Source organism: Nicrophorus vespilloides, unplaced genomic scaffold, assembly GCF_001412225.1.
Source record: "Nicrophorus vespilloides isolate i.1.1-1 unplaced genomic scaffold, Nicve_v1.0, whole genome shotgun sequence".
NCBI lineage: Eukaryota > Metazoa > Arthropoda > Insecta > Coleoptera > Silphidae > Nicrophorus > Nicrophorus vespilloides.
The window spans coordinates 28371-55319 of NW_017097173.1; the positions used below are offsets into that span (position 1 = coordinate 28371).

General features: G+C 35.2%; 3 protein-coding genes across 7 annotated transcripts; 1 reads left to right on the forward strand and 2 right to left on the reverse strand.

Moving 5' to 3' along the window:
- Positions 1 to 556: 556 nt before the first annotated feature.
- LOC108559271 (homeobox protein orthopedia B-like) lies at positions 557 to 4222 on the reverse strand. The gene is made up of 5 exons (XM_017916495.1): positions 4049 to 4222; positions 2084 to 2242; positions 1802 to 1880; positions 1527 to 1750; positions 557 to 1047 (listed from the first exon to the last, which is right to left on the reverse strand). Exons 2-5 carry the CDS (start codon positions 2223 to 2225, stop codon positions 641 to 643), a joined length of 852 nt encoding a protein of 283 aa, XP_017771984.1. The 5' UTR covers positions 2226 to 2242; positions 4049 to 4222; the 3' UTR covers positions 557 to 640.
- LOC108559273 (cytochrome b561) lies at positions 3187 to 26907 on the forward strand. 3 transcript variants are annotated; one of them, XM_017916498.1, is made up of 5 exons: positions 3187 to 3320; positions 21565 to 21782; positions 25278 to 25486; positions 26305 to 26459; positions 26522 to 26907. In XM_017916498.1, the coding sequence occupies exons 2-5, from the start codon at positions 21575 to 21577 to the stop codon at positions 26682 to 26684; spliced, it is 735 nt and encodes a 244-aa protein (XP_017771987.1). In that variant the 5' UTR covers positions 3187 to 3320; positions 21565 to 21574; the 3' UTR covers positions 26685 to 26907. The 3 variants fall into 3 exon arrangements, with proteins under 3 accessions (XP_017771987.1, XP_017771986.1, XP_017771985.1); XM_017916497.1 differs by lacking the exon at positions 3187 to 3320 and adding an exon at positions 20886 to 21191; XM_017916496.1 differs by lacking the exon at positions 3187 to 3320 and adding an exon at positions 21206 to 21477.
- Positions 4585 to 19192, reverse strand: LOC108559270 (tetratricopeptide repeat protein 28). 3 transcript variants are annotated; one of them, XM_017916494.1, is made up of 28 exons: positions 18284 to 19192; positions 14185 to 14287; positions 13785 to 13844; positions 13510 to 13718; positions 13068 to 13439; positions 12792 to 13009; positions 12548 to 12735; positions 12358 to 12476; positions 11846 to 12300; positions 10563 to 11789; positions 10344 to 10502; positions 9868 to 10278; positions 9569 to 9814; positions 9321 to 9512; positions 9029 to 9262; positions 8747 to 8971; positions 8121 to 8347; positions 7890 to 8057; positions 7645 to 7835; positions 7475 to 7583; positions 7264 to 7425; positions 7045 to 7198; positions 6840 to 6990; positions 6577 to 6728; positions 6291 to 6516; positions 6042 to 6233; positions 5115 to 5987; positions 4585 to 4926 (listed from the first exon to the last, which is right to left on the reverse strand). In XM_017916494.1, exons 2-28 carry the CDS (start codon positions 14239 to 14241, stop codon positions 4695 to 4697), a joined length of 7209 nt encoding a protein of 2402 aa, XP_017771983.1. In that variant the 5' UTR covers positions 14242 to 14287; positions 18284 to 19192; the 3' UTR covers positions 4585 to 4694. The 3 variants fall into 3 exon arrangements, with proteins under 3 accessions (XP_017771983.1, XP_017771981.1, XP_017771982.1); XM_017916492.1 differs by having other exon boundaries at positions 12358 to 12491; XM_017916493.1 differs by having other exon boundaries at positions 12358 to 12491; positions 14185 to 14307.
- Positions 26908 to 26949: the final 42 nt, after the last annotated feature.

Sequence of the window (26949 nt, forward strand, 5' to 3'; positions counted from 1 at the left end):
GTTCTGGTTTGAAAAGTTATTGGAAGAAAAAAATATTCGGCTGCAAAAGAAAAAATTTGGACAACAATTATTTGATATGAATGAAACATGTAATGCATTGAGCAGCATTTGTCAATATATAGGTCACCTAAAATTTTGAATGGGTTGCGTCAAAGCGTCAAAAATTGTATGTCAAAGCACAATAAGGTTTAGAAACACTGGAATAATGTATAAAATTGACTGGAAAACCTGTTTTTAAGACTAATTCTAAATGTTTTTTATTATACTTATCTTAAATAATAATGATCAACTGCACCACTCGGAATTTATTTCAAGTTTATGTAATGTAATCGATGATTAACGCACATATAGAATGTGTAAATATAAGAACATTAAAAGGTCGGTACAAAATGGAAAACTTTAGGTCTAAAAGATATCCAACTACTGCATTTCATTCATTTAATTCATGGAAACAGGCTTTTGTAATGTAATAAATATGCAAGTAGTTTTTTTATTTAATTCTATATTTTATAATACCATATTAAAAATCAACTAGAACAGCGTATGCGATGAAAAAACTGTAACAATGAAATATATATGTATATGAAAAGAATCACAGAATAAAAAGAAAAATTATTAAGATACGGATGAGATGCGAAGCTCAATCGTGGTTGCAAGTTTGGTCGTGAAGCTGCTTTGGCTTTAACGTGAGCAGATCAGAGTCTATGGAGATGTCATCGTCTTGCCCATCCACCAAGCTCAAGCCAATACTGTTTTCGATCCTACTGTTAAGCTCGTCGGACAGCAGGATGCTGTCGTTAAGCATGACGTTCTGCTGCAAGGAGTTCGTTATTCTGTCAGCAATTAGTACGGTCTCGTTGAGCCTGTCATTCAATTGAACATCCAAAAGCTCATCTTGTCCGGCATCCATGCCGCTCCCAGAACCTTGCTGGAAGTGCAACGAGTTTCCCAATGGTGGCCACTCCAATCCCAGGAACAGATTTGAAGATAAATGGTTTTCCGTTCCAGAAAAGTTTAACAAAGGACTTTCCAACGGAGTCGAGCAGGCTAAAACAATTTGTACTTAAGTAACATTACAACTTTGACAAACATGGAGTCTAATCCCAGGCGCTATGATTTTTTGGCGAAATTATTGAGTTTGAAGCTATAATTTGCATTCACATTTTAGTGATTTTCTCATGAACTATAATAGATAGCATGGATTCAAAAGATGCACATGACAGTTGGATATTTGGGGAATGCAACGTGAATTCAATTATTGCTGTGGTTTCATCTGTTGAGCTGTAATTCGCGTTCAGACTTGAACTAATGCTCAAAAAAGCAGTTTCTTCACAGTTTAGTGATTTTCTCAGAAACTATGCAAAAGATGCACATGAAAGTTGGATATTTGGAAAATGTAACGTTTATTATATCTAGGGCGCCTCAGATCTTAAAATGAGTACACAACAACTTCAATGTTTGACATTATCAAATATTATTGTAAAATTGTGTTTGATTTTCAATATAATAGTTGATATAAAAAATACCTTGAATATTCATTGGAATATTAACGGAACTGTTGACGCTGTGTTTGTTGATGGATTTCTCCTGTTTGCGCCACTTGGCTCGTCGATTTTGAAACCAAACCTGTACACGCGCTTCCGTCAGATCGATGCGCAATGCGAGCTCTTCGCGAAAGAACACGTCCGGATAATGGGTCTTGTGGAAGGCCCTTTCCAGTTCCTCCAATTGGAAATTGGAAAACGTCGTCCTAAGAAAGAACGTCCAGCATCAACAAAATCAACACATTTCCAATTAAAACCTGTATCTTCTTTGTTTTCTCTTCAGAGTTCCCGAGCTCGTCGATGCCTCCTCCGACGCATTGATGTTATCCAAAAAATCTATAAAAACAAGAATAAACGAAATTATGAATTACACAAATGCACTGAAATCTAATTATGCACGTCGCCTCCCTCCGAGTGAAATCGAATTAAACTGCACAGGGTGTGCTTTAATTTAATAGATGTAATTGAATTTGAAGTAATTGAACGGAGTCAGGTTGAAAATGTATATATATATAGGCATAATTTAATTTCCCGCTCACCGTACTTCTGCTGGTGGAACTCGTGGCAGTCGGTGTTTGTGTTCTTCAGCGAATTCAGAAGACCGTTGATCGTGTAAGATGAGGATGAGTTCGATATTGTCTCATTCAGAGTGGCCTCGTCGATGTCCTGCTTCAGGTCCATATCTACAGTTTCTTAGTCTAAAGAAGAAATATAAAAACAATGGTAAGTAAACGTTTATTTTATACCAGGGGTGGCCAAACTGTGGCTCGGGAGCCTCATGCGGCTCTTCAAGAGTCTTGTTGTGGCTAGTTGAGCCACAACAAAATACAAATGTCATATATATATTTTATATTATGATTGAGATTTTTTGAAAATTATTATACCAAAATGTTTAGGTGCGGCTCTTGCTGCAAAAAGTCTGATCATCTCTGTTTTATACATTGGAATGCAATAATGTAAATATACAAATAATACGTTTAAAAATACATATCTTGAATTCTAAAAGTAAAATTGAATCAAAATTAGTAAAATTATAACATTTTAATTACTAAAATTAGTACATTTATACAAATTTTCAAATTTCTATAATATTTCTATAAGTTTCTTTTGTTATTTATAATATATTTTTTTGACGCTTTGCTAGTGACAGCTGTCATTTCGCAACATATTAAAAAGTTAACGCAATCCAATATTGGATCGAGACTCATAATTTGAAAACCACTGATGTATAATATAAATTTAGTATTATGTATTACGAAAATAGGTATTATTAGGTTTCTTCTTTGAATAATTTACGTTTCTTCCTAAATCTATGAAATTTGTAAGATACAAAAAGTAAATAACTATACTCATTACGTCTAGTCTCATTATATAAATTTTAATTCTTAACGCATCGCTAAAGGATAAGAGTACATAAATTATTATTTTCATTCTAGTTAAATTGAACGTACTGCAAGCACTTGCATTATCAGCTTATCATTGTTTTGCAATACTGAATACATAACAACATGCATTAAGTATGACTAATTAGTGGCTAGCTACGTCGGTCTTAAAACACAGACATATTGTATAAAAAAACTGTATTTTGTCTCATAAACTTAATGTAAGTTAGTGTAGTGAATTTCTATTGCTACACTTATCTTAGCAATTTTTGTTTTCTCAAAACATCAAGATTTTGTCAAGCTAGAATAGAAAAACAATTTAATACCGCTAAAAAATACTTATTATTACGTGCCAGTGCATCCACAAAGTAAAACATTTCTCACAATAATACAGGTATGTTATTTAATTTATACTTGTTTATATAATGAATGTTCTAATAATAAACATAAATAAGTAATATTTTGAATATTAATGAATTTGGTCAAAATATTTGTGTGAAAATTCATTTTGCATTTAATATAGAATTTAATCAAAGATTTGAATTAATATAAAAACGAAATATGTATAGGAAATCTTTGTTAAATGCATTGTATTAACAAAGATTTTCAAAAAAAATAGAATGGTAAGCGAAATTTCGATTTTAAATAAATATTTAATATTATATATTTAACAAAGATCATATAACGATATTGAAGATGAAAAATAAAAAATAGTTAATACAAATATAAAAACTTCTACCAAAAGCGAGAATATTTTATAAAATTATACTTCCACTGAAGGTGGAAGAAAATATTATACATTGATTGATGGAAATATAATACTAAAACTATAACAAATAGGAGAAGTAGAAATTACTTAAAGATAATATAATGTAATTGATATAATTTAGATGATTTCAATATGCATTTACTATAAAATTCTTCGTAAATATTGTCAGTGCTATTAAATTTTTTATGTAAGAACTACATAGATATTGTGTTGTATTTAAAGAAAATTAAACTTCTAAATTCATATTATTTATATTAATATATTACAATATATTGTTTTGAACATTAGAAGATAGTTTCTAAAAAAAATATAATGACATTACGTGCATATTCAAAGTATGTTGATTATCTTACCGTGTTTAATTTCACTAAATATTCATATTAGCACAAATCGCAGTCCATTACGTACGGATGTGTATTATTAACACATGAAATACACTTCTTCTTCCGGATTCTTTCAGCGAACTCCAAGGTAACGAGCATTATTTTTCCGGTCGCAGGTTTAAAATTAATTTCGTTTCCAGCGCGTTTTTCACTGCGCTGTTGTGATTCTTATATAGTGAATCCTTACGACAACCCTCTTCTGTATTATATATATTGATGTGGACGTATGTACGTGTATATACATACATATATATATTTTTTTTAACCCCCACCGGCTTTGGTTACCGTCATAATTTGTACGGATTCCTAATAAATAAAATGCAATACAAAAAAATAAGAGGAGAGGACGCATTTTGTTTAGAACAATACGATATACAGGCGATTTAAAAAAAAATAGTCAATAATTTATTTGTCTCTTTGTATTCAGTAATAATAATAATAATAGTAATCAGATAGTAATAATAATTATGTAAAATACAAAATAATAATAATCTCTTTGACACGCCTCGATATAATACAAAGTAAAATTGAGTTTAAAGCTACAGGGAAAGATTGCAAAAGATGGGGATCTTAAATGTGTAAATATGTAATAATAAATAGTCGTGGTCTGTCTGAATCAAGCGGGTTTCGTGCGTCGCGCGAGAGGAACAGGAGGATGGACGAGTCGCGTTAGCGTTTTGGCCTTGTCCCCAGAAGCCGCGTGGTAGCCACGGAATTGGGTGGCTTTGTAGCTCGAGCAATTCGAGTCCGCTATACTTCTTCCATCACCTTCATCCCTCCGCGACATCTCCGAAAAGGGCGACACTCGTTTCACTTCGGAATCGTCTTTCTGTCGCACCGTTTCCGATCTGCAACAAAAACACACATAATCCCATGTAGAATGCAACACAAGTTATATGTCATTTATGTCAGATGCGAATGATGAATTTACATGTTCGTCAAATTCAAACTGATAAAGGGTCTTCTTTTAAATGACTAGCTATTAAGATTTAATTGTAATCGATGAAATAATATAGTATTACACGATCAGCATTACCTTATTGATTTATTCTTATTCTTAACTTCTCTCTCTAAGATGTCCGCAGTAGTTAAATCGGAGCTGTGTATCTGCTGCAACGAATTCGCGTTCTCCGTGAGCCAAGGTTTGTTCTTGCTCTTGGAACTGTCCGTACTAATCTCGGTGTCCTCGAGTATATTCAGCTTAATCTTCTCCAAGACACTCGCATTATCAATTTGCGGTTGGGCTGTTTGCGTTTGGTTCAGCAGCAGCTTGGACAGAGGCGGTGCCAGACCAAGACCGATATTCCTTTCGTGGTAGACCTCCGATATCGATGGTGTCAGTTCCCTGTTTATGTGTCGCAGTTGCGTTGCGAGGATGGTGTCGTGGATGTTGCCTGGCGTCTTTGCTTCCTCCGCCTGCGGCTGCTTCGCACCCTCCAACGACTCAGTCTTAGTTTCCGGGTTCTCCTCATTTGGACTAAAGTACAGCAAACGCTCGTTATTATTTACATTCTCCTCGCTGGGCAGCGCCACGACGTTCCTCTTCTGGGCAACGCTCTGAGTCGGCGTGATCTCCGTCCGCACGGACAACCTGTCCAGCGTGCAAAGAGTGTTACGCGCCTTCTTGTTGAACGGCTTCGATCTCTGTATGAACAATTTGGCTTCCATCTTCTCCAGCTCGCTGTCGGAGCTGTTCTCGAAGACGCCAGTCGGAAGATTGTTGTACAGCGGGCCCAGATCCAACAGATTCTTGTTGATCCTCGGCGGCGGTATCGGAGGTTGCGCCTGTCGTCTCAGTACAGTGTTCAGACCGTTGTTCTCCCAGTCGGTGGCAGAGCTTGCGCTGCTCGAGCTGTCCGGCCTGTGGCTCTCCAGTTTCTGATCCGATTGCGGATACAAATTTCGAATTCTAAAAAACGAATTGTTAACAAGAAGCGAATGCAAGTTTACTGCTTTCGTGTACTTTGTCTGGTGGGCAAGCGACAGTGCCAATTGGTTGTCGGCCTGAAGGACGACGGGAGGACTGGGTGTAAAGGCGGCATCAGACTCGCCGCCGCCCGGCCTCGCCAACGGCGGTTTTCTGACCTTATCTATGCTATTCAACGTTTTCACATCGCCCGGATTCGCAGTTCTACCATCCGGCTCTCCTCTACGTCTGCAATCACCATCAAAATCGTTCATTTCAGATATTACTCAATGCACTTTCACTCACCTGACATAACTGGTAAAGGCACCGCCTAATCTCTTCGACGGTAAAACTGTCCTGTTGAAGGGCGGCGCCACCCTTGCCACCACAGAACTCGTTTTATTCTGCGGTTTACTTGGTGGTAAAACGTTCAATTCGTTATCGGAATAAGACATGTTATCATCGACAGATGCCAACGATTCTAAGCTACTCGACGAATCTATTGTCAAACTTTTAGGCGCCTCTTGCGTATCTTTAAAAATAAAATAATATTTTTTAAAATATTGCAAAAACAAATGATCTCAAATCTTACCAAATAACGCTAATAGCGCCTGTAGCGTAAACTGTATATTCCTTCTATTGGCTTGTTTGCTTGTTCTTAAGGTCACTTTGTCCTGTCCAACATCGCACAGGTCGAAACCCAACGATGCCAAAAGCTCATGACATCCTGGTACACGCCATAATCTAAGCAAACAATTATACTTATTAATTAACACATATCTCACATACATTAAACTTGTAGCATCAATTTAAAATATAACAATTTCATGATGATTTCAAAGACCTATTTATTACCTGACATTCAATGCAATATCAACGGTGTCTGTGTCTAAGTTTTTAGTTGAAAACTGGGATAATGCAGATTGTATAACAGCGATAATGTCATCGGCGACATCAAAGTTTGAAGTTAGTTTAGATAAAGCATGGATAGAAGTGCTCGTAAGACCTAAAAAAAAATATAGAATTAATATTTTTAATAAATTAAATATTTGATTAGTACCTAGTAAAGCCTGCAAACTAGCAGAGCATTGGGTCAAACGCTCATCTGGATCACTCTGCGGAAAGAACACGCTGCTGGGAATTCCATTGGAAGCTGGTTCGAAGCGAAAACCCACGGACATCAGTAACTCCTTCCACCCGACCACAGTACCCACCTGAACATACAAAAAAATATGTTAAATAACTATATTTAGTGATCGACATATTGAAGTAACAGTACCTTGTTTTCGATGGACTTTTGAGTTGTGTACATGGCGTTCTTCTGTCCTCTGTGTATCCGCTGCAGACTTTTCTCGACCAGGTGCAAAGTGACTCGCAACGCGTCTCTGCACTTGTCCGGCATCCTCAGCAACTCGCAAAGAGCTTGACCCATCAACGCCACCTGCGTTAATTAAAATTAGCAAGAATTTCAAACATTACCAGATGCTTACCTTATTCGATAGCCTAACGTTGACGCCGACCAACAGGAAACCAGCCCAGTTGGCTGGATGTGCGAAATGCTTGGTGTGCTGTACCGTTTGCATAGCCTCGGCCAGAGCCCTGTGAACATGCATTGTTGCAATGAGTACAATACTATATATGTATACACTGGTATACTTGCCTTGCGGCCCTGGTTCCTTGCAGCAGTGAAGAGTAAAACGCTCGAAGTAGAATCTTTGTCGCCGTATCCGGTACTGGCCATAAGGAGACTAAAACTGCTTGTGCTCCGGCAGCTAAAAGCGCGCGTACCAATGCCACTAAACCGTCGGATGTTGCCCAGCCTTGTTGATCTCTCGTGTGAGAAGAACTCACCTAAAATTAAATTATATACAGATTTCTATAAAGCACACAAATAAAATCACTTACGACAACTAAACGGGCCGATAACTTGAGCGACAGTAAATCGGCGGCGCTTAAAAGGAATTCCGAAAGCGGCGGAAGCTCGGCGCTCGTCGACACTTCGCTACCATCATCTTCTTCAGCTATATCAGTCATGTAAAGTTTTGTTGATTTCGTTGGCGTTTGCTCCAGCACCTATAATCAAAATAATATGCAATAAATAACAAACTTTTGTAAATTGAATTTTAAGAAACGCACTTCTGCGGGGCTCAAGACTAATGAAGATAATTTCCATGAGACGTGAGTGGCCAGATGAACGCATTCCGCTTCTTGTATTTGGTTTAACACTTGCTCCTTCGTGGCCTGACTTCCAATCAGCGCATGGGTTTGAAGTAATTCCGCGACCATCGTGGCCTCATGCTCCGATTGTGGTATATCCTTCCATCCCCAATGTTCTGTGACGGCGTTCGGCAATTTTGGATTCCCTAAGAGTCATGAATTGTATTAATGTCGATGAAATTAAGATTTAGACAGAGAAGCCATAAAACAACACCTTATTGCATAGGCAAAGGTAACCGACGTGTAGTTGCCATCTAAGGCGCACGCCATTATACTGCGTCTGAATATTTTAAGTCTGCAATTGCGCTATTCAAATGATTACTTAACCATTGATAATAATATTTATAGTCGTGTTCTTTTTGCAAACTACTTCCTCGCATTTATTCGCGTAATGGTGTGCTCCATTTGAAGAAGCAATTTCAAATGGTATTATATTTTTTAAATGGCTTTGCATGTTCCCATCACATCGGTATTATTGCTTACTATCCTATTATATTTAGCACCGTTTTAGGGACAATGTCGGTTGTCGCAAATTATTTACTTACCAACAATAAGACTCTTAACACCGTGCTCATTGCCATCACTTTTTCTTCCTCTGGTATTCTTCAGCGTCGTTAAATTAGGTACAGAAAGCAACGAAAATCGCTCGCAAAAGTAGTCTGCCTGATCCTGCGAGCCGGAACGCAAGACCGGAAATGGAACAAGATACAAATCACCCTCCAACACCAAGATCAGTTCTCGCCTGTTCGTGCTGCTTTCGTTATTCGCATCTGCAATTAAATAAAACTGTATAATTCATCGAAATCTTTCCTAAAATCTCATCTTACTTTTACTTAGAAATTCTTCAAACGGATGTATGAGAAGCGTATACAGAGCCTGTATACATGATGGTCCTTTCCAGGGGTGAAACGTGTTTCTGATTCTAGTGCTTCCTTGGCTTGATCTTGTCGAACCTCTTAGCGAGGCTACGCTACCTCCAACACTGCCAACGGAGAATAGTGAGCTGAGGGAGTAGTTGCTCGAATTTAAAAGATGAGACCTGTTCACCATTCGCAAGAAACCTTCAAATTCCTTCATGTTATTAATTTGCTTCAATATAGAACAATGCAATAACCAAACCTGTTCTATCTGTCATGGTATCTTCGTTATACTGGTCTTCAGCAATTGGTGTGCAAGGTGATAATTCCGTACCTAAACTGTCCCTAACGGATGTCACTAATCTCTCTAATAATCCGGAACCCGAAGGGATTGGATCAATGCTTTCACCGTCCGATTTATCATTTAAGGATGTAGCATGGAATTTGACAATACCTATAAATAATATTTTCAATTATAATGTAGTCAAATTTTGGAATATACAAAGTTACCTTTAGTTGGAGCGATAAGCCATGAATAGAGAAATCCAGCTGCTATACTAAAATAAAGCACGATCGCCCTCTGCCTATTGACTATATCGAAGATCTGATCTAAACTCGTCGGACAGCAGTCTTCCAATTTGCTTCTCGACCGATTTTTGGTCTCGTGAATACCTTGCCTCTCCAGCAGTAGATCAACGAAGGCTCGATTTCGACCGCGCTCAGCGACCAATAACGCGTCCTCGGGTTTATTCAGCTCTAAAAGTTACATAACATACATTTACTTTGAAGATATCTTAAGATGATCTTACCTATAAGGATGCGTTGCAGCACTTGGTAACTGGAACTTTGCAGTTCAAATAGTGAAAGTTTGTAGTCGTGCGAGTTTCTATTATCGCGCCTGATATTTTCCAGCAGCTGCGTTGCAACCTCCAGCTGCTTTTGGGCACCTTCCAAGTCACCATTAGACCATAGTGCCAAGCCCAGACGGTTTCTTATCCTTGCCTCTTCGTCGTGCTTGTTCAGGGCTTCCGCAATGCATAATCCTTGCGTTAAATAGGAAACTGCTTGTGTTCTATTGCCTAGAAGTTGGTGAACTCTTCCTAAAGAACTGTACGCTAATGTTTTGGCAAATTGGTCGTTCGTACTAGCTGCAACTGAGAGATGCTGCTCTTGATACAAAACAGCCTGTTCTAAATTTCCTAATGATTCATAAACGGCACCTAAAAAAGATTTTTGTGTGTTAATAAAAATGTTCATAAAAATAGACTTTATTTAGTTTGTTTACCTAAATTTCCACAGGCTCGAGTCTGTATCGTCGATAGACCTAGTTGTTCGGCAATATCAAAGTCTTGTTGGTGGTAGCTGAGAGCAGTTGTGTATTCTCCCATTTGTTGATAAACGGCGCCTAAACCGCTGATGGCATCGGCTTCCATTACTCGATCATCTAAAAAATGATTCGTTAATAAAAATTAAATGTCATAAATTGTAAGAAAAAATAAATTACTTAAATCCCTGGCTATCGTCAATTGATGTTCTAAACACGAAACAGCTTGCTCTAAATTTCCTAAAGTTGCGTGCAATTGGCCCAATTCACCGTAAGCCGCAGCCTTAGCCTCGAGACTGCCCAACTCGTGAGCAACGACTAACCGTTTCTCAAGACAAACCAAAGCTTGCTGCAAATTACCCAGACACTTTTGAGATTGACCCAAACCCCGGTACGCTCTCTCCTGGTCCTTAGGACTTTTCAGTTTCAACGTAATTGCTAGATACTGTTCATGGCATTTCGCGGCTTCCTCGGGATCTCCCAAAGCATCGTAACAATCGCCCAGACTTCCAAACGCTCTGCCGCGATCCAGAGTGGCTGTGGGGTTATTCAGTCTTTCCAAAGTGGCCAACTGCTGTTCCAAATACCCGATGGCATCTTCGTAATGACCCATATTTAAGCGGGCGATACCTAAGTTTCCATAGGCTTGCGCCTCGACAGCACAATCTTGCAATTCTTGCGCTCGCTCTAATTGCTCCTGGTAGCATTTCACCGCATGTGTGTAGTTTCCTAGTGCCATATGGACGGCGCCTAAATGACCATGCGCCCTGCATTCCCCAGACAACTCGGACATTTCTTGCCTTAAAGTTAACTCTTGCGTATGGTATCCAAGAGCCTTATCTAATCTCTTCAGCAATCGGTGTGCAGTACCCAAGGCACCGCACGCCGCCGCTTCCATATTCCGGTCTCTATTTCCTCTCGCCAGAGCTAATTGACGATGGTACATTTTTATTGCTTCCTCGGTGTCTAACATTTTAATGAGAACATCCCCGATGTTCCCCAACGCTCTGAATTTCCCCGAAAGATTGCTCGTCATGTGCGCGATGGCAAGAAAATACTTCTGGCATTCCAGGGAAGTGTCCAGCTGGCCTAACGCTAAGTGCGCCAAGCCTAAATTGCAATAAGCCCTACCCATGTTCATTTTATCTTGAAGATCTTTTGCTAATGCGAGATCTTGATCGTAGTATCTCACCGCTTCCCTGAAATTCCCAATGCAGTAATGCGCGTAACCAAGAAAATGACAGGCCTTGGCTTCGCCCTCGACGTCTGAAAGTTCTTGCGAAAGCATCAAATATTGTTCGTAGTAGGGGATGGCGTCTCCGAATTCGCTACGCGAACTTAAACAGTTGCCCAAGTTAAGCAAAGCGCAGGCTTCGCCAGCCGTGTCTTTCAATTCTCTCGCGATACCTGAAGATTTAGTATAATTACTTATTTTTTAAATAAATTATTGATCGTGCACTTACCTAAATGCGCTCTATAATGTAGTAAAGCCATATCGTGGGCGCCAATTGCTTGATAAGCCACTGCTAAATTTCCGTGGGTGCTGGCTTCCGAGCTCCTATCGTGCACTTCTTTACTAATGGTCAATTCCTGCTTGTGATACTTAATTGCTGATTCATAGAATCCTGCCGCAGAATACGCGTTTCCTATATTGCCGTAAGCCCTTCCCATTCCAGCTCTGTCCTGCAAATTCCGCGCCACAGCCAAATGAGCTTGATGCAACTTTAATGCTGCATCGTATTCTCCCAACAGTTGATACACTATTCCCAAATTCGAACAAGCTCTTCCTTCGCCCACTTTATCCCTCGAGGATAACGCCATGTCCAGCTGCCTTTCGTGCCAATGTTTGGCTTGCGTGTAATCTCCAGCACATCGAGCAGCATGACCCAATCCTGCGTACGCTCTAGCTTCAACAGATCTTAAAGAAAAACATGAATTCGTGATTGTTGCATCAATATATATAACGCCAACATACTTATCTCCGATGGTTTGCGCTAGCCGTAACACCTTTTCGTGATAGACTATCGCCTGAGAGAAATTCCTGCGATAATGGTGACTCGATCCTAAATTACTATAAGCTCTCGCTTCTTCCACCTTGAAATCATTTCGCTTTAAAAATAGTTTTAATAACATTGAACATATTAAACATTGTTGGATTGTTATACCTGGTTTCCGAGTCTCCTCGCTATCCGCAAATGCTGAGTGTGGCAATCTACAGCGGAATCGAAGTCACCCATGGCTAAATATACTGCACCTACGTTTCCGATCTCCCTGGCTTCTTGCAGCCTGTCCCCCATTTGTTTGACCAATTGCACGCATTGTTTGTGGGATGCCAAGGCGTTTGGATAGTCACCTGTATTGTTCGATGCGGAGCTTAGATATTTAGAGCAGATAGGATGAACCACATACCGATCGCAGTGTACACGTGACCGAGGGATGTCAGAGCGGCTGCCGCCGCCTGCGTGTCTTTACATTTCATGGCCAAAACCAGCTGGTACCGATGGGCGGTTAGCGCCTCCTTGTAAGACCCTTGACTGAAGTACGCCGAACCTAAATTCCCGTGTGCTCTGCATTCGCCGGCCGTGTCTCCTAAACTCTTGGCAATTGCCAGATCCTGTTGCATATAACTAAAAATAAAATATAATTATATGTAAATGTAACTGTTGATCGTTCTTAATTAATTACCCTATTGCTTTGTCTAATTCATTCAATGCCCAATGGGCACTGCTCAAAGCGCTGAAGACTGAGCCGCGCAGCTTCAAGGAACATGATCCTATCCTCAGCGCGGACTCTAATACTGTAATGGCTGAATGGTAAAAACCAGCTGCCAGCAACTCCTGTCCAACCACGGAAATAAGCACGAACGGACTTTTGTCCAGCTTCATGAGCTGCAGCTGCTGAAAAGTGGGCTCCAAATTGTGTTTCAGCGGCGATTTCACCGACGCCTCCACCAGACTGGACATCAGCTGCTGCGAACTGGGATCCTGCGCCAGGCCCGAAGAAAACGCCGCCAGAGCTTCGCCATGCCGATCCAGGCATTGCAACGCCACCCCTTGTCTAATTAAACGAAAAAAAAAACGACATTCGTTTTAGTACAGGAAATTGCAATAGTAAAAAGATTTATTACCTGTAATAAGCTTTGGGCCACGTGGGGCAAAGATCTCTGGCGGTCACGGCATCCTGCAGAGCCTGAGCAAACAAGCCCTGCTTCAGTCTGGCCGCCGATCTGTTTGAATAAAGTATGTGATTTGTTGGATCCAGCTGCAATGCGTCCGTGTACAAAGCCACCGCCGTCGAAAAGTCCCCATTCTGACAAGCCGCATTCGATTGACGCACCTGCAAAACAATTACAAAAGTTAACTCAATTATAAAAAAAAAAACAATAATCTAAACGTTCGTTACCTTCTCGAGAAACAGAGATCTGTTGACCGCTGGTAATTCGGAAGTTCCTTCCGGTTCAACCTACAAACAAAATGAAGAATATAACGTCATTGCTGCATCTGCCAGCAGCAAACAAAGGATAATAACTATTTGTTGTTTTTTTTTTCATGTACGCATGTATTTTTTTTTTGTCTTATTGACAATACGAAAGCCGCCGTCTGTGTCTGTGGTCCGGGGTTTTATGAAGCGTATAATGATGGGCAATTACTCTGGATGGTGAGAGCTCAGAATGGAGCGGTTGCCGCTCGTTGGAGCCGGAAATCCTTAAACGATTTCGTCCACAGTTAATGAGACATGAACCGACCGCACCTCATCGAAATCTGTAATGGGAATCACAGAAACAACACATTATGTCGCTCACCTCGGTGAAGTCTCGATGAGACATGCTTTTATCGCCCCTCGCTGAAGAACTCTGCATCTTTGCCGCTTTTATGTGACAGCATTTCCGTAACTATCGTGGATTTCTAGAACACCAATAAACACGCTGAAACGTTCATTACGCAAGAAGAGAAATAGATACATAAAAAGAAAAAAATCAATTTAAAAATGAAGATGAAGAGGACGCATACATTCGAAGCAATCGTTTGACCTATACAATATAATAGCCTTTCAATGGCATTTTCCGAATTTGAAAAAATTCCGTCGGCGTAAATCGTGTTTCCTTCATTGTTCGTAATTTATTAAATAGCAATCCCGATGGATAATATCGCCTTTCCAAAACAACCTCGATAGCAATATCTGAAGAAAGAAGATTCAGTTTAACTTTGATGCATTCAAATGGAATTAATCGATAAGAACGTTTCTCACATATGTAGTATTATTAGCAAATACATATGCATTAGAAAGGGTGAGATATTTCACAATTGGAACGTGATTTCTAAAGGCGAACGAAGAAAAAAATACACGCACATAATTGATACATAAATCAGTTTTGGTAGAAATTCTTGGTTGTACAGGTGACTTGCTCAATTCGCTTTATTAAAATTATATGGGGGGCAAAAATGTATATAAATCTGAGAATCGTGCATCGTTAATTGCCGGTAATTTACTATATAAATCTCTTACGGACATGTTCTACTTATATAGACGTTTTAGAGTGGGATGTAGTTATCTCAGATAATGCAAGTAACGTGTATAGTAGGGATTTTAATCGTTCCGATATAAATCCAAAGTATTTAAATTTAAAATATACCCTTATACATTTATAACCAGACATTAAGTAAATTAAATATATATTTTTTATACTACCTAATATTATTAACATATTTAATTAAATATGATAACTTTATTAAAAAAAAAACTGTATAATTTAGCATAATATGTTGTCCCTCTATACACGACCTCAACCGGAAGTCATTTATAGGTTGTGACACCTACAGCTAATTAGTTTTAATTAGTTCGTGTTGTTTTTATGATGCTATTATTATTTTTTTCAGCAATTTATATGTTGTATTTCATTTATCTGACTAATTAAGATAATTCCTACTTTACAGCATTTTATAATAACGAGCGTTTCAATTCTACAACACGTAAAGTGATTGAAATCCATTCAAATATTTAAAATTTATTATTGTTCTGTCTTCAATTTACTCACATAAGCATACCTCAATTAACAAACAAAATTACTTCCTTAAACAAAACTTCGTGTCTTCTTTAAATTTTGACTTCACTTCGTTTGTATTCGTTGCTAAATTTCCACTGAAAAACCAGCATTTAATAAATTTCCAACATCCTCTTCATCGTCATTTTATGAATTGAGCCATCTAAAATACCTTTCTAATTTCATGTATGTTATTCCTTTTTTTTAGTCCAACTACAATTTTGTGTGACTTAAATTGGAATATCAGTTATGTTAAATGGGGCTTGAATCTGCGGACTTCGTTATATAGAAGCTTCGTTATAAGAGTTAACTGAGGTTATTTTATAATGAAGAAGCATTGTCTATTCATAATCAATATTTGCGCACTTAAAGCGTTAACTGCTTCAACGGTATACATATTCAATTTGAACATTCCTTTCTTACTTTGATACAATTTTTTGTCTCTTTGATTACAGAACGATGTTATTAACAAACTTATTATGTACAGCAAACTCATAGGTAACAAAGTTTTGTTTCGTTGGAAAACGTTTATATAACCTGATTGAGGCAATGTACACTTACTTGTCCGTGGCTACTATATACTGTTGTCCATATCAATGAGCTCAGCATACGCTCGATCATCCAACATTTCTTGTAAGTGGTAAATGAAATACGTGTTTCTTTTATTATTTCTTTCATCAAATACAATTTAATAATTCAACTAATTACAAAAAAAAAGTATAATAAATTAATTAATTTTAAACTGTTTCTTATTCATAGGTCATATTCAAACATCCACGCATTTTTTTCATAAATTTAAATCAAACTTTATAAATAACTGTTAGGAAAATTTTATACATAATTATAAAGTGACATACGACGTATTTCTGATCACACGTGTATATTAGTCAGTTTTGCATTGTTATTGTTTATATGTTTGTTATTTAATTATTTCTGGTTCAGTAATAAACGCTTTGAAAATTATACATAATCTTCTACTACATTTGCATTGCATTTCAATTTGCATTGTTACACGAGACTAAATATGTAAATTAATTCACAACGTCTGTATTACATCTTGCAAGTTTAGTTTTAAAAAGCAAAAAAAAAACAATAAAAAAAATATATAAAATAAACTATGTGATATTGTGAATGTATCAATTTATAAGTTAAATATAATATTTATTGGAATCATTGCATCTGAATGTATAAAATTGAAATAATAAGGCAAACTGCATGGTAATAATTCAGTATCCACTTAATGATTTTTTTCTTAGCATTAATATTTAACACCATTCTGTGACAGCTCATTTCCTATTGCAATGGAAAGTCGACTACTTAATAATAGTTCATAAGCTAGGAACACTAGTAGAAGCTAATTACATATTTTATTAAAAAAAAATGATCTTAAAACCAAACCAAAGAGAAAATTGCATTATTTTTCAGCATAAATTTCGATTTTTAAATTGCAGTAGATATTAGATAAAAACAGCTTCAATCAGTCAGGATTACATAAATAATTGTTTTTACTTTATACAGTCAAGTCTATTTTTTTCGTTTATTTGTATTTAGTTCCTTGATTAGTCCGGTTTCAAAAAGTTCGGGATAATAGCGAAACCAATCTCGCACAATACGAGATATTGCTCTATACATTTTGACGTATAAATTTGAAAATTAATCTCCAGTTCAAAATTTCAAACTTAATTTCTATTAAAATGATAGAAACTTTCTTCCAAAACTCGAATGAGAACTATATGACTATAAAATATCTCTGTATTTAACAGACATTCTAACAATTTTAATATTCGGTCTCTTATAATTCAGAGTCAAAGATGAATTTGATTTGATTTAACCAAACATAATAAATTTACTATAAATCTACATTAGTATCTGCTAATTAATCCAATATTAATTAGATAAGATTAAATTATTGGTTAAGATTTTAGAATAAGTGCAGATCTAAGATTGACATTAGAAAAATCATAGTTTAGACTGCAAATAAAGTTTAATTACTAGAACTCAAATTTAGAATGATGATGATTTAGTTGAAACTATAACTTTTTTCAGAGCTTTCTACGGGAATTATAATATGCTTAATTCACTTAAAAATGAAGTTCTAACTAAATTACAGTAAATCTGCAAAATCATGCAATTTCATTTTAATTAATAATTAAGAAAATAATTGATGTTTTATTTCATATAAAATATCTTTTACTTTTTATTTGTTTAAGTAAACACTCGTTTACTATTCATAATCACACTGTTTGTTGGAAGGTTTCTTTACTAATTAACCATCAACCACAAGGTTCTTCAATAGTGTGTGAACAGAAATTGTATAAAATATGATTAAAATGCTATTTTAATTGCTTAATTCCATTATTTCTACGTTCATGTTTTTAACGTTTTTATTACAAGAAGAATATTAAATAATAATTTCATTATGTAATAATCAATATTGTTATTATGTTATTTTGAAATTAATAGAAATCCCCTCAGCTATGGTTTATACATTTATTAACTAAATTGAAATTGTGGTTAATATGCTGAGATTATACTGTAATTAAACTTTAATTAATAATACATTTAATTAATAAAATGTTTTTGTTGTAGTGATATTTTTATTTATTTATTTGAGGATTAACGACCTGAATCTGTGAATTGACGTAATCTATGTATTATTATTATTGCATTCGTTGATGTATCTGTGCTTGTTTCCTACCTGCCCAACAATCAGGAAACTATTATTTTATATTGTTATTATTAAAGCACTTTTGCAATATAAATATGATAATGTAATGAATATTAATATTACATGAGTATTTTGGTATATTAGAAGTTATATTATTGATGAATCAAGGGTGATTGAACTAATGAAACTTACTTCATATTGAAAATGCATTAAACCATTGAAAATAAACAATTTGATATCCAATGTTTGGTGGAAGAGCACAGATCACTAAAGTTTTCCTTTTAGAAAGTCCCGAGAAGAAAAATCTTCGTTTTTCCGCTCACACACACACACGCACCAGCAGAGGAAGTAGAGGTTTAAGGGAAGTGGTTGTAAGATGTTAGGAAGTGAGAGAAGGAAACGTTTCACTGTGCACTCTGTGTATAAATTGAATTTCGCTTTAAAATATTATGTAGTGCGGATACACATTCCAATGGCCAATCGCCATCTTAAACCGCTCTCAAAAGAATTCTTTTTCTCCATCCCGTGTGCAACAGGTAAAAAGAATCGGTCGCACCGCAATTCCACCGGCAGCGAATACCTTCAAAGGTCATCCACACCTCCTACACTGGGTTCCCGTGATGGATTAGAAGACGTCCAAGTCCGTTCGTTTCGGGATTAGCTTTTCGCACGATGTCCGCAGCACTTAATCCGTGTTCGTTGCGCGTGGAAATGATGCCCGTTGTTGATCCAGTGAAAGCGGCAGCGCCGACGAGATCACCATCTCTTTTTTTCTTCGCGTCTCTCGGTGCCGTGTGGTACCTTGATGGAATAACGCGGTACCTGTTGCAGGTACCACTCGCGCTCGCTTGCCCCCACCATCCGCCCCTATGACCACTCGAGTGGAGCCGGGCGACCGCGTCCGTGTTTACTCTTATTTTCACGTACGATGGTCTCTTCTAATTCTATCGGTCATCCCGAATTTCGGGTCCTAGGGATGCCCTGCAGACAAACCGATCCACCTTTATTTGATCACAATATTGGGGATGATGTTCTTAGTTCAATACAGCGCACCGGCATTCGTATTGACAGGAATGTTTATCTTCAATGCCGACAAAGCACACCTTGATCCATTAGCATTTTAACTTCAATATATAGACAAATATAGTGTTAAACAAGAAGGACAAACTCTTGGTTTCACATAGATATATTTTCATTAGAGAAAGTCATAGATTGTTTAAACTATTTCAACTAATTATTCCATATTATTTCATTTAAAAAAGTACAAATATTTAAAGTTCATAAACTTGCATCAATATTACAATTTGGGCAACATCAATGGTTTAAATGTTTCTATTTATTGTTCAATTTTACTGAAAAACTGTTCTATAATGCCGACAAAGCATACTTTGATCAATTAGCATTTTAACTTCAATATGTAGACAAATATAGTATCAAACAAGAAGTACAAACTAATGTTTTCACATAGAAATATTTTCATTAGAGAAAGTCACAGATTGTTTAAACTATTGCAACAAATTATTCAATATTGTTTTATTAAAAAAATGATAAATAATGAAAGTTCATGAACTTATTACAATTTGGGTGGATAGACTTACAGTCAACAGCGATTATTTTGTTAATTAATTAAGTTTATTAAAAATCTGGTGTTAATCTTCAATGTATATTTTTAACAATTAACATTTTAGATTCAATATATCAGAAAATGTAGGACAGAAAAACTATTGGATTAACTCACAGACATTTAAAGACAGAGAATCACAAACATCTAAAACTATTTTAATAAATTATTAAATATCAGTTTATTCAGAAATGTAAAAATTTTATAAACTTATATTTACATTATTATAAATTGGCAAAAACCAACCAGAGTTGGTCTTTAATGAACATAAACTTTGTCTATAGGTTCCTAAAATTTTGGAAAAAAATCAAATACATTAAATATTACAATAATACGACAGTTTCAATCTAAATTCACAAATATAATAGATTTCAGATGAATACGTTGAAGAAATTATTGTTTAAGCCAATTGTTTTCAAGCAAAATATATTCGCAACGTTTTTTTCAGAAATCTTGCTATTTCTCTGTCTTTTCTTTTTAACAAAAAAACAGATTAAAAAAAACTAATTATTTGGTGAGTGGTATCCTTTGCCACCTCAGGTATAAGAGAATGGCGCTAGAACAGAGACGATTTACAAGATTAATAGGTCCTAACACCCAAAAATACATTCTAACTAATGCATGGATCTTCATGGTTTATTTTAACTGAAAATATATGAACTAAACATTTATTTTTACCATTTTTTTTAAATGTTGAACAAATAATTTTATCTAAGTTTTTTATATATAATATTTTGATCAAGACCAATGAAGCTAAAGTTCTGACAAATCTCATCAGTTTTTGATATTATTTCAGTTGTAAATATGTGAACTAAACCTTAATACGATGGAGTATAGACATATTTTTTAATCATTGAATGGATACATTTATTCTTATAATTAATTCATATTTATTATCTTATTAGAATGTTTAGATAAACAGATCAAAGTAATACTAATTTAAATTATTATCATTTCATACACATTATTAACAATTCATTCAACTTATGCAATTACTTCTATAGCTATTAGATTCAATCTAAATATTAAAACTAAGGTAGGCAACTGACTTGTCACTTGAAAGTTTTTTTTGTTACTCAATTATATAATGTATAAAGCGCCATCTATTACCACAAACGTATACAAGTATTAAGTAACAAAGAAGAAAATGATAAAATAAGTAATTGTGTTTATCGTTTCCAGTCGTCTTTAACCAGCTGTTGACATATCCTTACAATTCACTTTTTATTTGCTTTGTTTTATCGATTATAAAAGTATGATCATCGCATTTGTGTACACAAAGTCATTCACCATTTCGTTGTTACTTAGCATCATTACGTTATCACGTTCAGTTTGGAATCTGTTATCTAATAAACAACAAAAGTCATAGATAAAGAATTTCGGTAGTCTTAAAGTCTTATAGAGAGAACGGGAGGAGGACAAGTACAAATAAATGCAATCAGAAATGGTAATCAAAAAGCGTAAAGACGTGTACAAAAAGTGAGTACTGCCGGATTTTTCTTTTTCTCTCTAAATTTTTGTAACAAAAAAAAACTAATTAGTCACGCTCCTGTTCTCTTCCGCAATTTGTTCCTTTACACGTACATTTCTCTTCCATCGTTTGTATGTTCTGTTCTGTTATCCGCTATTCAGTCTATACTGCTCTGCTCTGGTGGGGATAGTCTGTTTTGCTCTATTGATTTTTCCAACTTGTTGATCTGCTTCACATGAGTTCTGAATCTGTTTCCTCCATTGGCAGTGGCGAACAACTTGTTGGTCTCTTAAGGTAATAAAAACCCCTGCAAAGAGACATACAGTCCTACCGTAATTGCAACAGACCGGTCCGTCTCACCTGTGCTTTTCTTGCGTTTAGGGTTGGGAAGATGGAAGCCCGAGCGGAGCACCAGTCCTACAAAAGGTACAAATCGTTGTACACCTTCACCAGCCTCGTAGGATGTTCCCTGATAGTCCTCATCGTCGTATGGTGCGTCGAGTTCAGGGGTGGATTTGCATGGAAATCCAATCCCAAACTGCAATTCAATTGGCATCCACTCATGATGACCATAGGTCTCATATTCATGTTCTCGCAAGGTAATTACATACTTTTTTATATATCTAATTCTTATTAATACCGTTAGAACTCGCATCAGATACAAGAAACAGCAACATAAAAAGATTCATATTCACAGCAACGAACGGAATAGAGAAAAGAACAAAGAGAACGTGCAACGTTATTTATAATAACCCATTTCCAAGATATGCCATCTCGTTTGGAAATTCCGAACAAAAATTAACATTAAAAGAAACGCAATAATTCTTAACTTTACGTGTAATCACAAGAAAACGTAATCAAATTAAAGTAACTTGTTTTTCTTTTTTCAACGCAAAGTATTTACTCAGTTTTACAAGCATATTTATCTTTTAAAGTAGCGGTAAAAATAGACTTTTTTTTGCTTTATTTTTAACACTGTTTTCCTTTGAATCTCGCCTACTGTGTAAATATTTTTTTTTTTATTAAGCCGTCTAGATATATTTTTAGAAATTAATTGAAAACAATGAAATTAAGTTTTTAATAAAATGAATTGCGAAAATAAATGGGTAAAGAGAATGGATCAAGATTTGGAGGAAATTGGGTGATGTTCATTCCATAAAAGAGATTTTCCAGACGGTCGGGTTCGCCATGAAATGGGTTTGGGGGGATGGCGGAAAGGGAAAATTGAAGGGTCATAATATGTCGGGGGGAAATTGCGCAGTGATACACGTTTCCCAGGGGCTGCTGCAACGTTGCACAGCTTCGATCCCGAAATCCCAGTTTGATTTCATTAAATTTATATGCGCGCAGACTTGTTGGTCGTCTACCAAAAAAAAAAACCATGACCTTTATTAATATTTACAATAATTATTATGCAGTCTTGTTTAAAATTAATCAATTGAAATGAATTTTATGATAATAATTAATATAATAATAACACAATTTATTGTATAATTACATAAATAAATACAGTCAAAAAAAGTATGAAATATTGATACTAAAAATTATAAATAAATAAGGATATTAATCTTTGAAATAAACCGCACTAAAAGAGACTTAACTGGATTCCCAACAATCATTTATGTATAAAAAAATAATAATTTTGTATACTAATTTTTCTCAATTAAAATTTACAAACAATTTTAAAACCGTACTATAGTGAATCCGGACTGATCAAAGCAGCACTATGCGAGGTATTTCTATACTTATTTCAGATTGAATTCGATATTAATCGAAAGTGATGTAAACAATGACTGATGAATCATGTACATATCCGCAGTATTTTACTCAATCATATCTAAAAAGTGAAGTAATTCTTTTGAAGTTTATTGACTAAATTAGAGATTCACTACACAATTCTACCAGACTATATTTCACAAATTAAGTAGTAAATATTTAGATATGTTTTTAGAAGGATAATATTGAGTTTAATAATCAATTTAATACGTAAATGTATCTTCTTTATTAATTAAAAAAATAAAATTAACATAAATAATTACAGTATGAATAATTGTATCAGTTTAGAATGTTAATTTTTAGCTCAAAAAATGTGTTTTTAACTTGATTTGCTTATTTTTTTTTTTTTTTAAGAAATCGATCTATTTGAACATAAATTTTGTAATTATAGAATCAATATATAATTACTTTTTTCTGCGTTTTCAATGTTACATCCAACACAGAACTTCATTCTAGTCGACTAACCAACCTTACGACCTCAAGATAATAACTCATATGTAATCAATAATTATAGCTCGATAATTATCCGTTTTATTGTTGTAAAATATGCCGACTCGTGCAGCTGTATATTTAGATTATAGTTTTATGGAATTACTAAATAAATCCATGCATTTAAAGTTATTAGAAATCTCGGTTAATCGGTTAAACAAATAGTTTGCATTGCTGAGTATTTTCACGTAATTTTATAGCATAACGATTTTAAATTGGAGAAAATAATTGTGCCATTGAAAATTATGAATTATTTATCTATTTTACATAGTATAATTGTTAAATAAGTCTATGGATTAGAACAATTCTATGTTATTTTAATTGTTGAGTACCTCGAATAGTCCGGCTTCTGTCAGTGCGACTAGCCAGATTATGCAATTTCAAGTAAATTTGATGCTATGTTATTTATGCCTAAATAATTCTTCACTTTATGCACCTCGTTCAAGTTTTATGCACCTCGTTTATATGAATTCTTGCTGGGTTAATATTCTGCATTCTTAAGATATTTCACATTCTCGGATGGCGATATTACTTTGTTGATGAGGGTATCTCATGAATAAAGGGCCATTCTTCGTATTATGTACGTGACTTGTATAGGATTCTCTTAATTGTTAAAATACTACTTGAATTTTTTATTTCATTATTTATTTATTTATTCATATTTAATAATAGTAATCTTTATTGTAGCAGTCAAAAACAAAATTAAACATTTCCATTCACAACAACAATAATAGAAAACAAAAGATTAACTGTTACAAAGGACTGTTGACCATAGGTTATTTATATTTGTTATAGGTGTGTCAATATTTAGTAGATTACGAAAGTTACACTTTGGTTTTATTCAAGTTTTTAAGTTTAACACTACATATATTCAAACAATTCCAGCGTTTCTCATCCTATGGACAGCGAAATGACAGCTGTCACCTTGCGTCAAAACGTCAAAAAATGTATACTACAAACAATTGGGTCGCTGTACAACTACAAACAAGTTGGGTCACGTGACAAAAATGTTGAGAAACACTGATTATCCCCCACGTATGCTCCATTTTAGAGAAAATATTTGTAAATTCAAAAGCTAACATAATTTCCAATGCACTAATATAATAACTTGCTATAATGTTTGACGTGAGAATTAGTAGTATCCACGAAATCTTACGTTCCATAAAGATTGTTTTGTTGAAACTTAGTAAGCGCATAATTTTAATATACATTTATACAGAACAATTCAATTGCAATTGGTGGGAAAATAACAGAGAACGTTTGCTCAATTAGCAGATTATCTCATTAAAATTAAAATTCTATAATTGACGAGAAACTGAGTTTAATTAGTGTTTAGACTTTAATTATAATTTCTATTAAGAGTTTGCTTAATTAAGTTTTATTTATTTTTTGATATTGAAGAGTATTTCCTCTGGAGCTGAAATAAAAATCGCGAATTTCAATCCGAAATACAATTTTCACCTTGCAAATAGAAATCGTCGATGCACCTGGAATGTGTATGCATTCATTTTTTTTAATTTTATATTGCTTTTGGATGGCGTGCGCGATATGCGCAACGTATTGATTTCGAATTTTGTGTGATAGGGCTCGACGTAATTTATGCTCCTCGATTTTATTCTCTTTTTTTTTTTCATATCCGGCTGGAAAGTTTCTATTTCGTTTCACTCGACAAACAATCGATTTGTACATTAATGGGAAAACTGAAATAGATTGAATTGAATTCAGTTGACTTACAGATTTATTCATTATCTGCGGTTTGAGTCATCAATGCAATAATTCATTATTTTCTTGTGTATTAATTCATGAATTTTGTTTTCGATGTTTTTTAGCAATGTTGATTTACCGAACGGGTAGAGGTGTTACGAAAAGGTCGTTGAAAATCCTGCACGGATTCATTCATCTTGGAGCTTTCGTCTGCTCAGTGTTCGGTTTAGTAGCCGTCTTTGATTTCCACAATAACTCTGTTCCACCCAAAGCCAACCTGTACACCCTTCACTCTTGGCTCGGACTTATATGCGTGATAATGTTCACATTGCAAGTAAGTAGAAGAAGATAAAACATTATTTTGTTATTAAATTTAATATCTGCTTCCTTGAGGTTTGTAAATTTAAAAAAAAAGGTTTAAAATACACCAATACCTCGGATTGTGCGTTCCGCAAATATCCCGTACTAATCGAGAACATAAATGCGTACCAAAAAAAGACTTGATTATGAAAATAAAATTATGTACTAATTTTTTAGAATTTATTTTTGCTCAATTATAATTTAGTTTGTTTCAATATGTTTATAATTAATTTAAATGTTAATAATTTTACTTGAAATCAGTTAAACTAATTTTTGTGAATCATGAATGAATCAACAAAGAAATTTCCGATATTGACTTTGGAAATATCCAAATTATTGATACAGATAATGAATATATCGGAAAACATTTAGTAATCAAGGCAATGTTCTAATTTTTTAGAGTCTAATAGATTCATATATTTCTTGAGGAACTTGAAGAAATTATATCAATTTCGAAGAATGCAATTTTTCTGTTTTCAGACAAGCAATTAAAGAACAAAGATTATTTATTTCAGGTTTTGATAAAACTAATGATTTCGGACTAATAGAAACCGCACTATGCGAGGTATTGCTGTATTTAATTTTGTTATATTTAGAGTTTTTAAGTTATAAAATATTGAAGAACTTGACATTTTTATATTAATATTTTCTTTAAACTCTATTATTTTTAAGCAAATCGTTTTTTCTGTGTATTTACACGATTCGAATTGGAAATACGCGAATTTGTAAATTATTGTTTTCAGAGGTCGTTTTTATTATGAATGTCGAAAATAACTCTCATGTTTCTTGTAGCTCGTCGGAGGATTCGTAACGTTTATGTATCCTGGTTTAAGCAGGGAGATTCGTAAAATATCGCTTCCCGTTCACGTGGCCGTGGGTATTTCCCTCTTCGTGCTTTCCGTCTGCACTGCCTTCATGGGATTGCAGGAAAAAGCGATATTCGCAATGTAAGCTTAACCAAAAAAAAACAGCTAATTTTCATAATTTTATGTTTGTTTACGTTTTGCAGTGACGACTACGCCAGCTTTTCATCGGAATCCCTTCTAGTCAACTTCACAGGTTTAATTCTTGCCCTGTACGCCACATTGGTGCTATACCTAGTCAACAACACCGAGTTCAAGAGGACCGCTTTGCCCGAGGAGGAGTTGGCACTATCCGGACACACCGAATAGGATCAGATCCAGATGGCGGTTTTAATTTGAACGTCGTATCCTTCCTACTGCTATACATCCAATATTCTATATCATGATTATATATAATAAGTGTTGTCTCAATATATATATACATATACGTTAATTGATGTGCACACTATGTTATTAAGGTGCTATGTAATCAGAACTATAATAAACGATGCAATTAGGTATGCGTATGTATCCAGTTGCGCAAATAAATCGATTTACTTATTTACTTTAAAACGCCAATCATACATTAGTCTAC

Coding starts and splice junctions, on each gene's coding strand:
- LOC108559271 (XM_017916495.1), bottom strand. CDS start 2,225: ATGGACCTGAAGCAGGACATCGACGAGGCCACTCTGAATGAGACAATA. Junction 1,881..2,083: donor GTTCCACCAGCAGAAGTACG/GTGAGCGGGAAA, acceptor TTGTTTTTATAG/ATTTTTTGGATAACATCAAT. Junction 1,751..1,801: donor AGAAAACAAAGAAGATACAG/GTTTTAATTGGA, acceptor GTTCTTTCTTAG/GACGACGTTTTCCAATTTCC.
- LOC108559270 (XM_017916492.1), bottom strand. CDS start 14,241: ATGCAGAGTTCTTCAGCGAGGGGCGATAAAAGCATGTCTCATCGAGAC. Junction 8,058..8,120: donor TAGTCTTGAGCCCCGCAGAA/GTGCGTTTCTTA, acceptor TTTTGATTATAG/GTGCTGGAGCAAACGCCAAC. Junction 6,234..6,290: donor GCCTTTACCAGTTATGTCAG/GTGAGTGAAAGT, acceptor TGGTGATTGCAG/ACGTAGAGGAGAGCCGGATG.
- LOC108559273 (XM_017916496.1), top strand. CDS start 21,419: ATGAGTTCTGAATCTGTTTCCTCCATTGGCAGTGGCGAACAACTTGTT. Junction 21,783..25,277: donor CATATTCATGTTCTCGCAAG/GTAATTACATAC, acceptor GATGTTTTTTAG/CAATGTTGATTTACCGAACG. Junction 25,487..26,304: donor TGATAATGTTCACATTGCAA/GTAAGTAGAAGA, acceptor TGTTTCTTGTAG/CTCGTCGGAGGATTCGTAAC.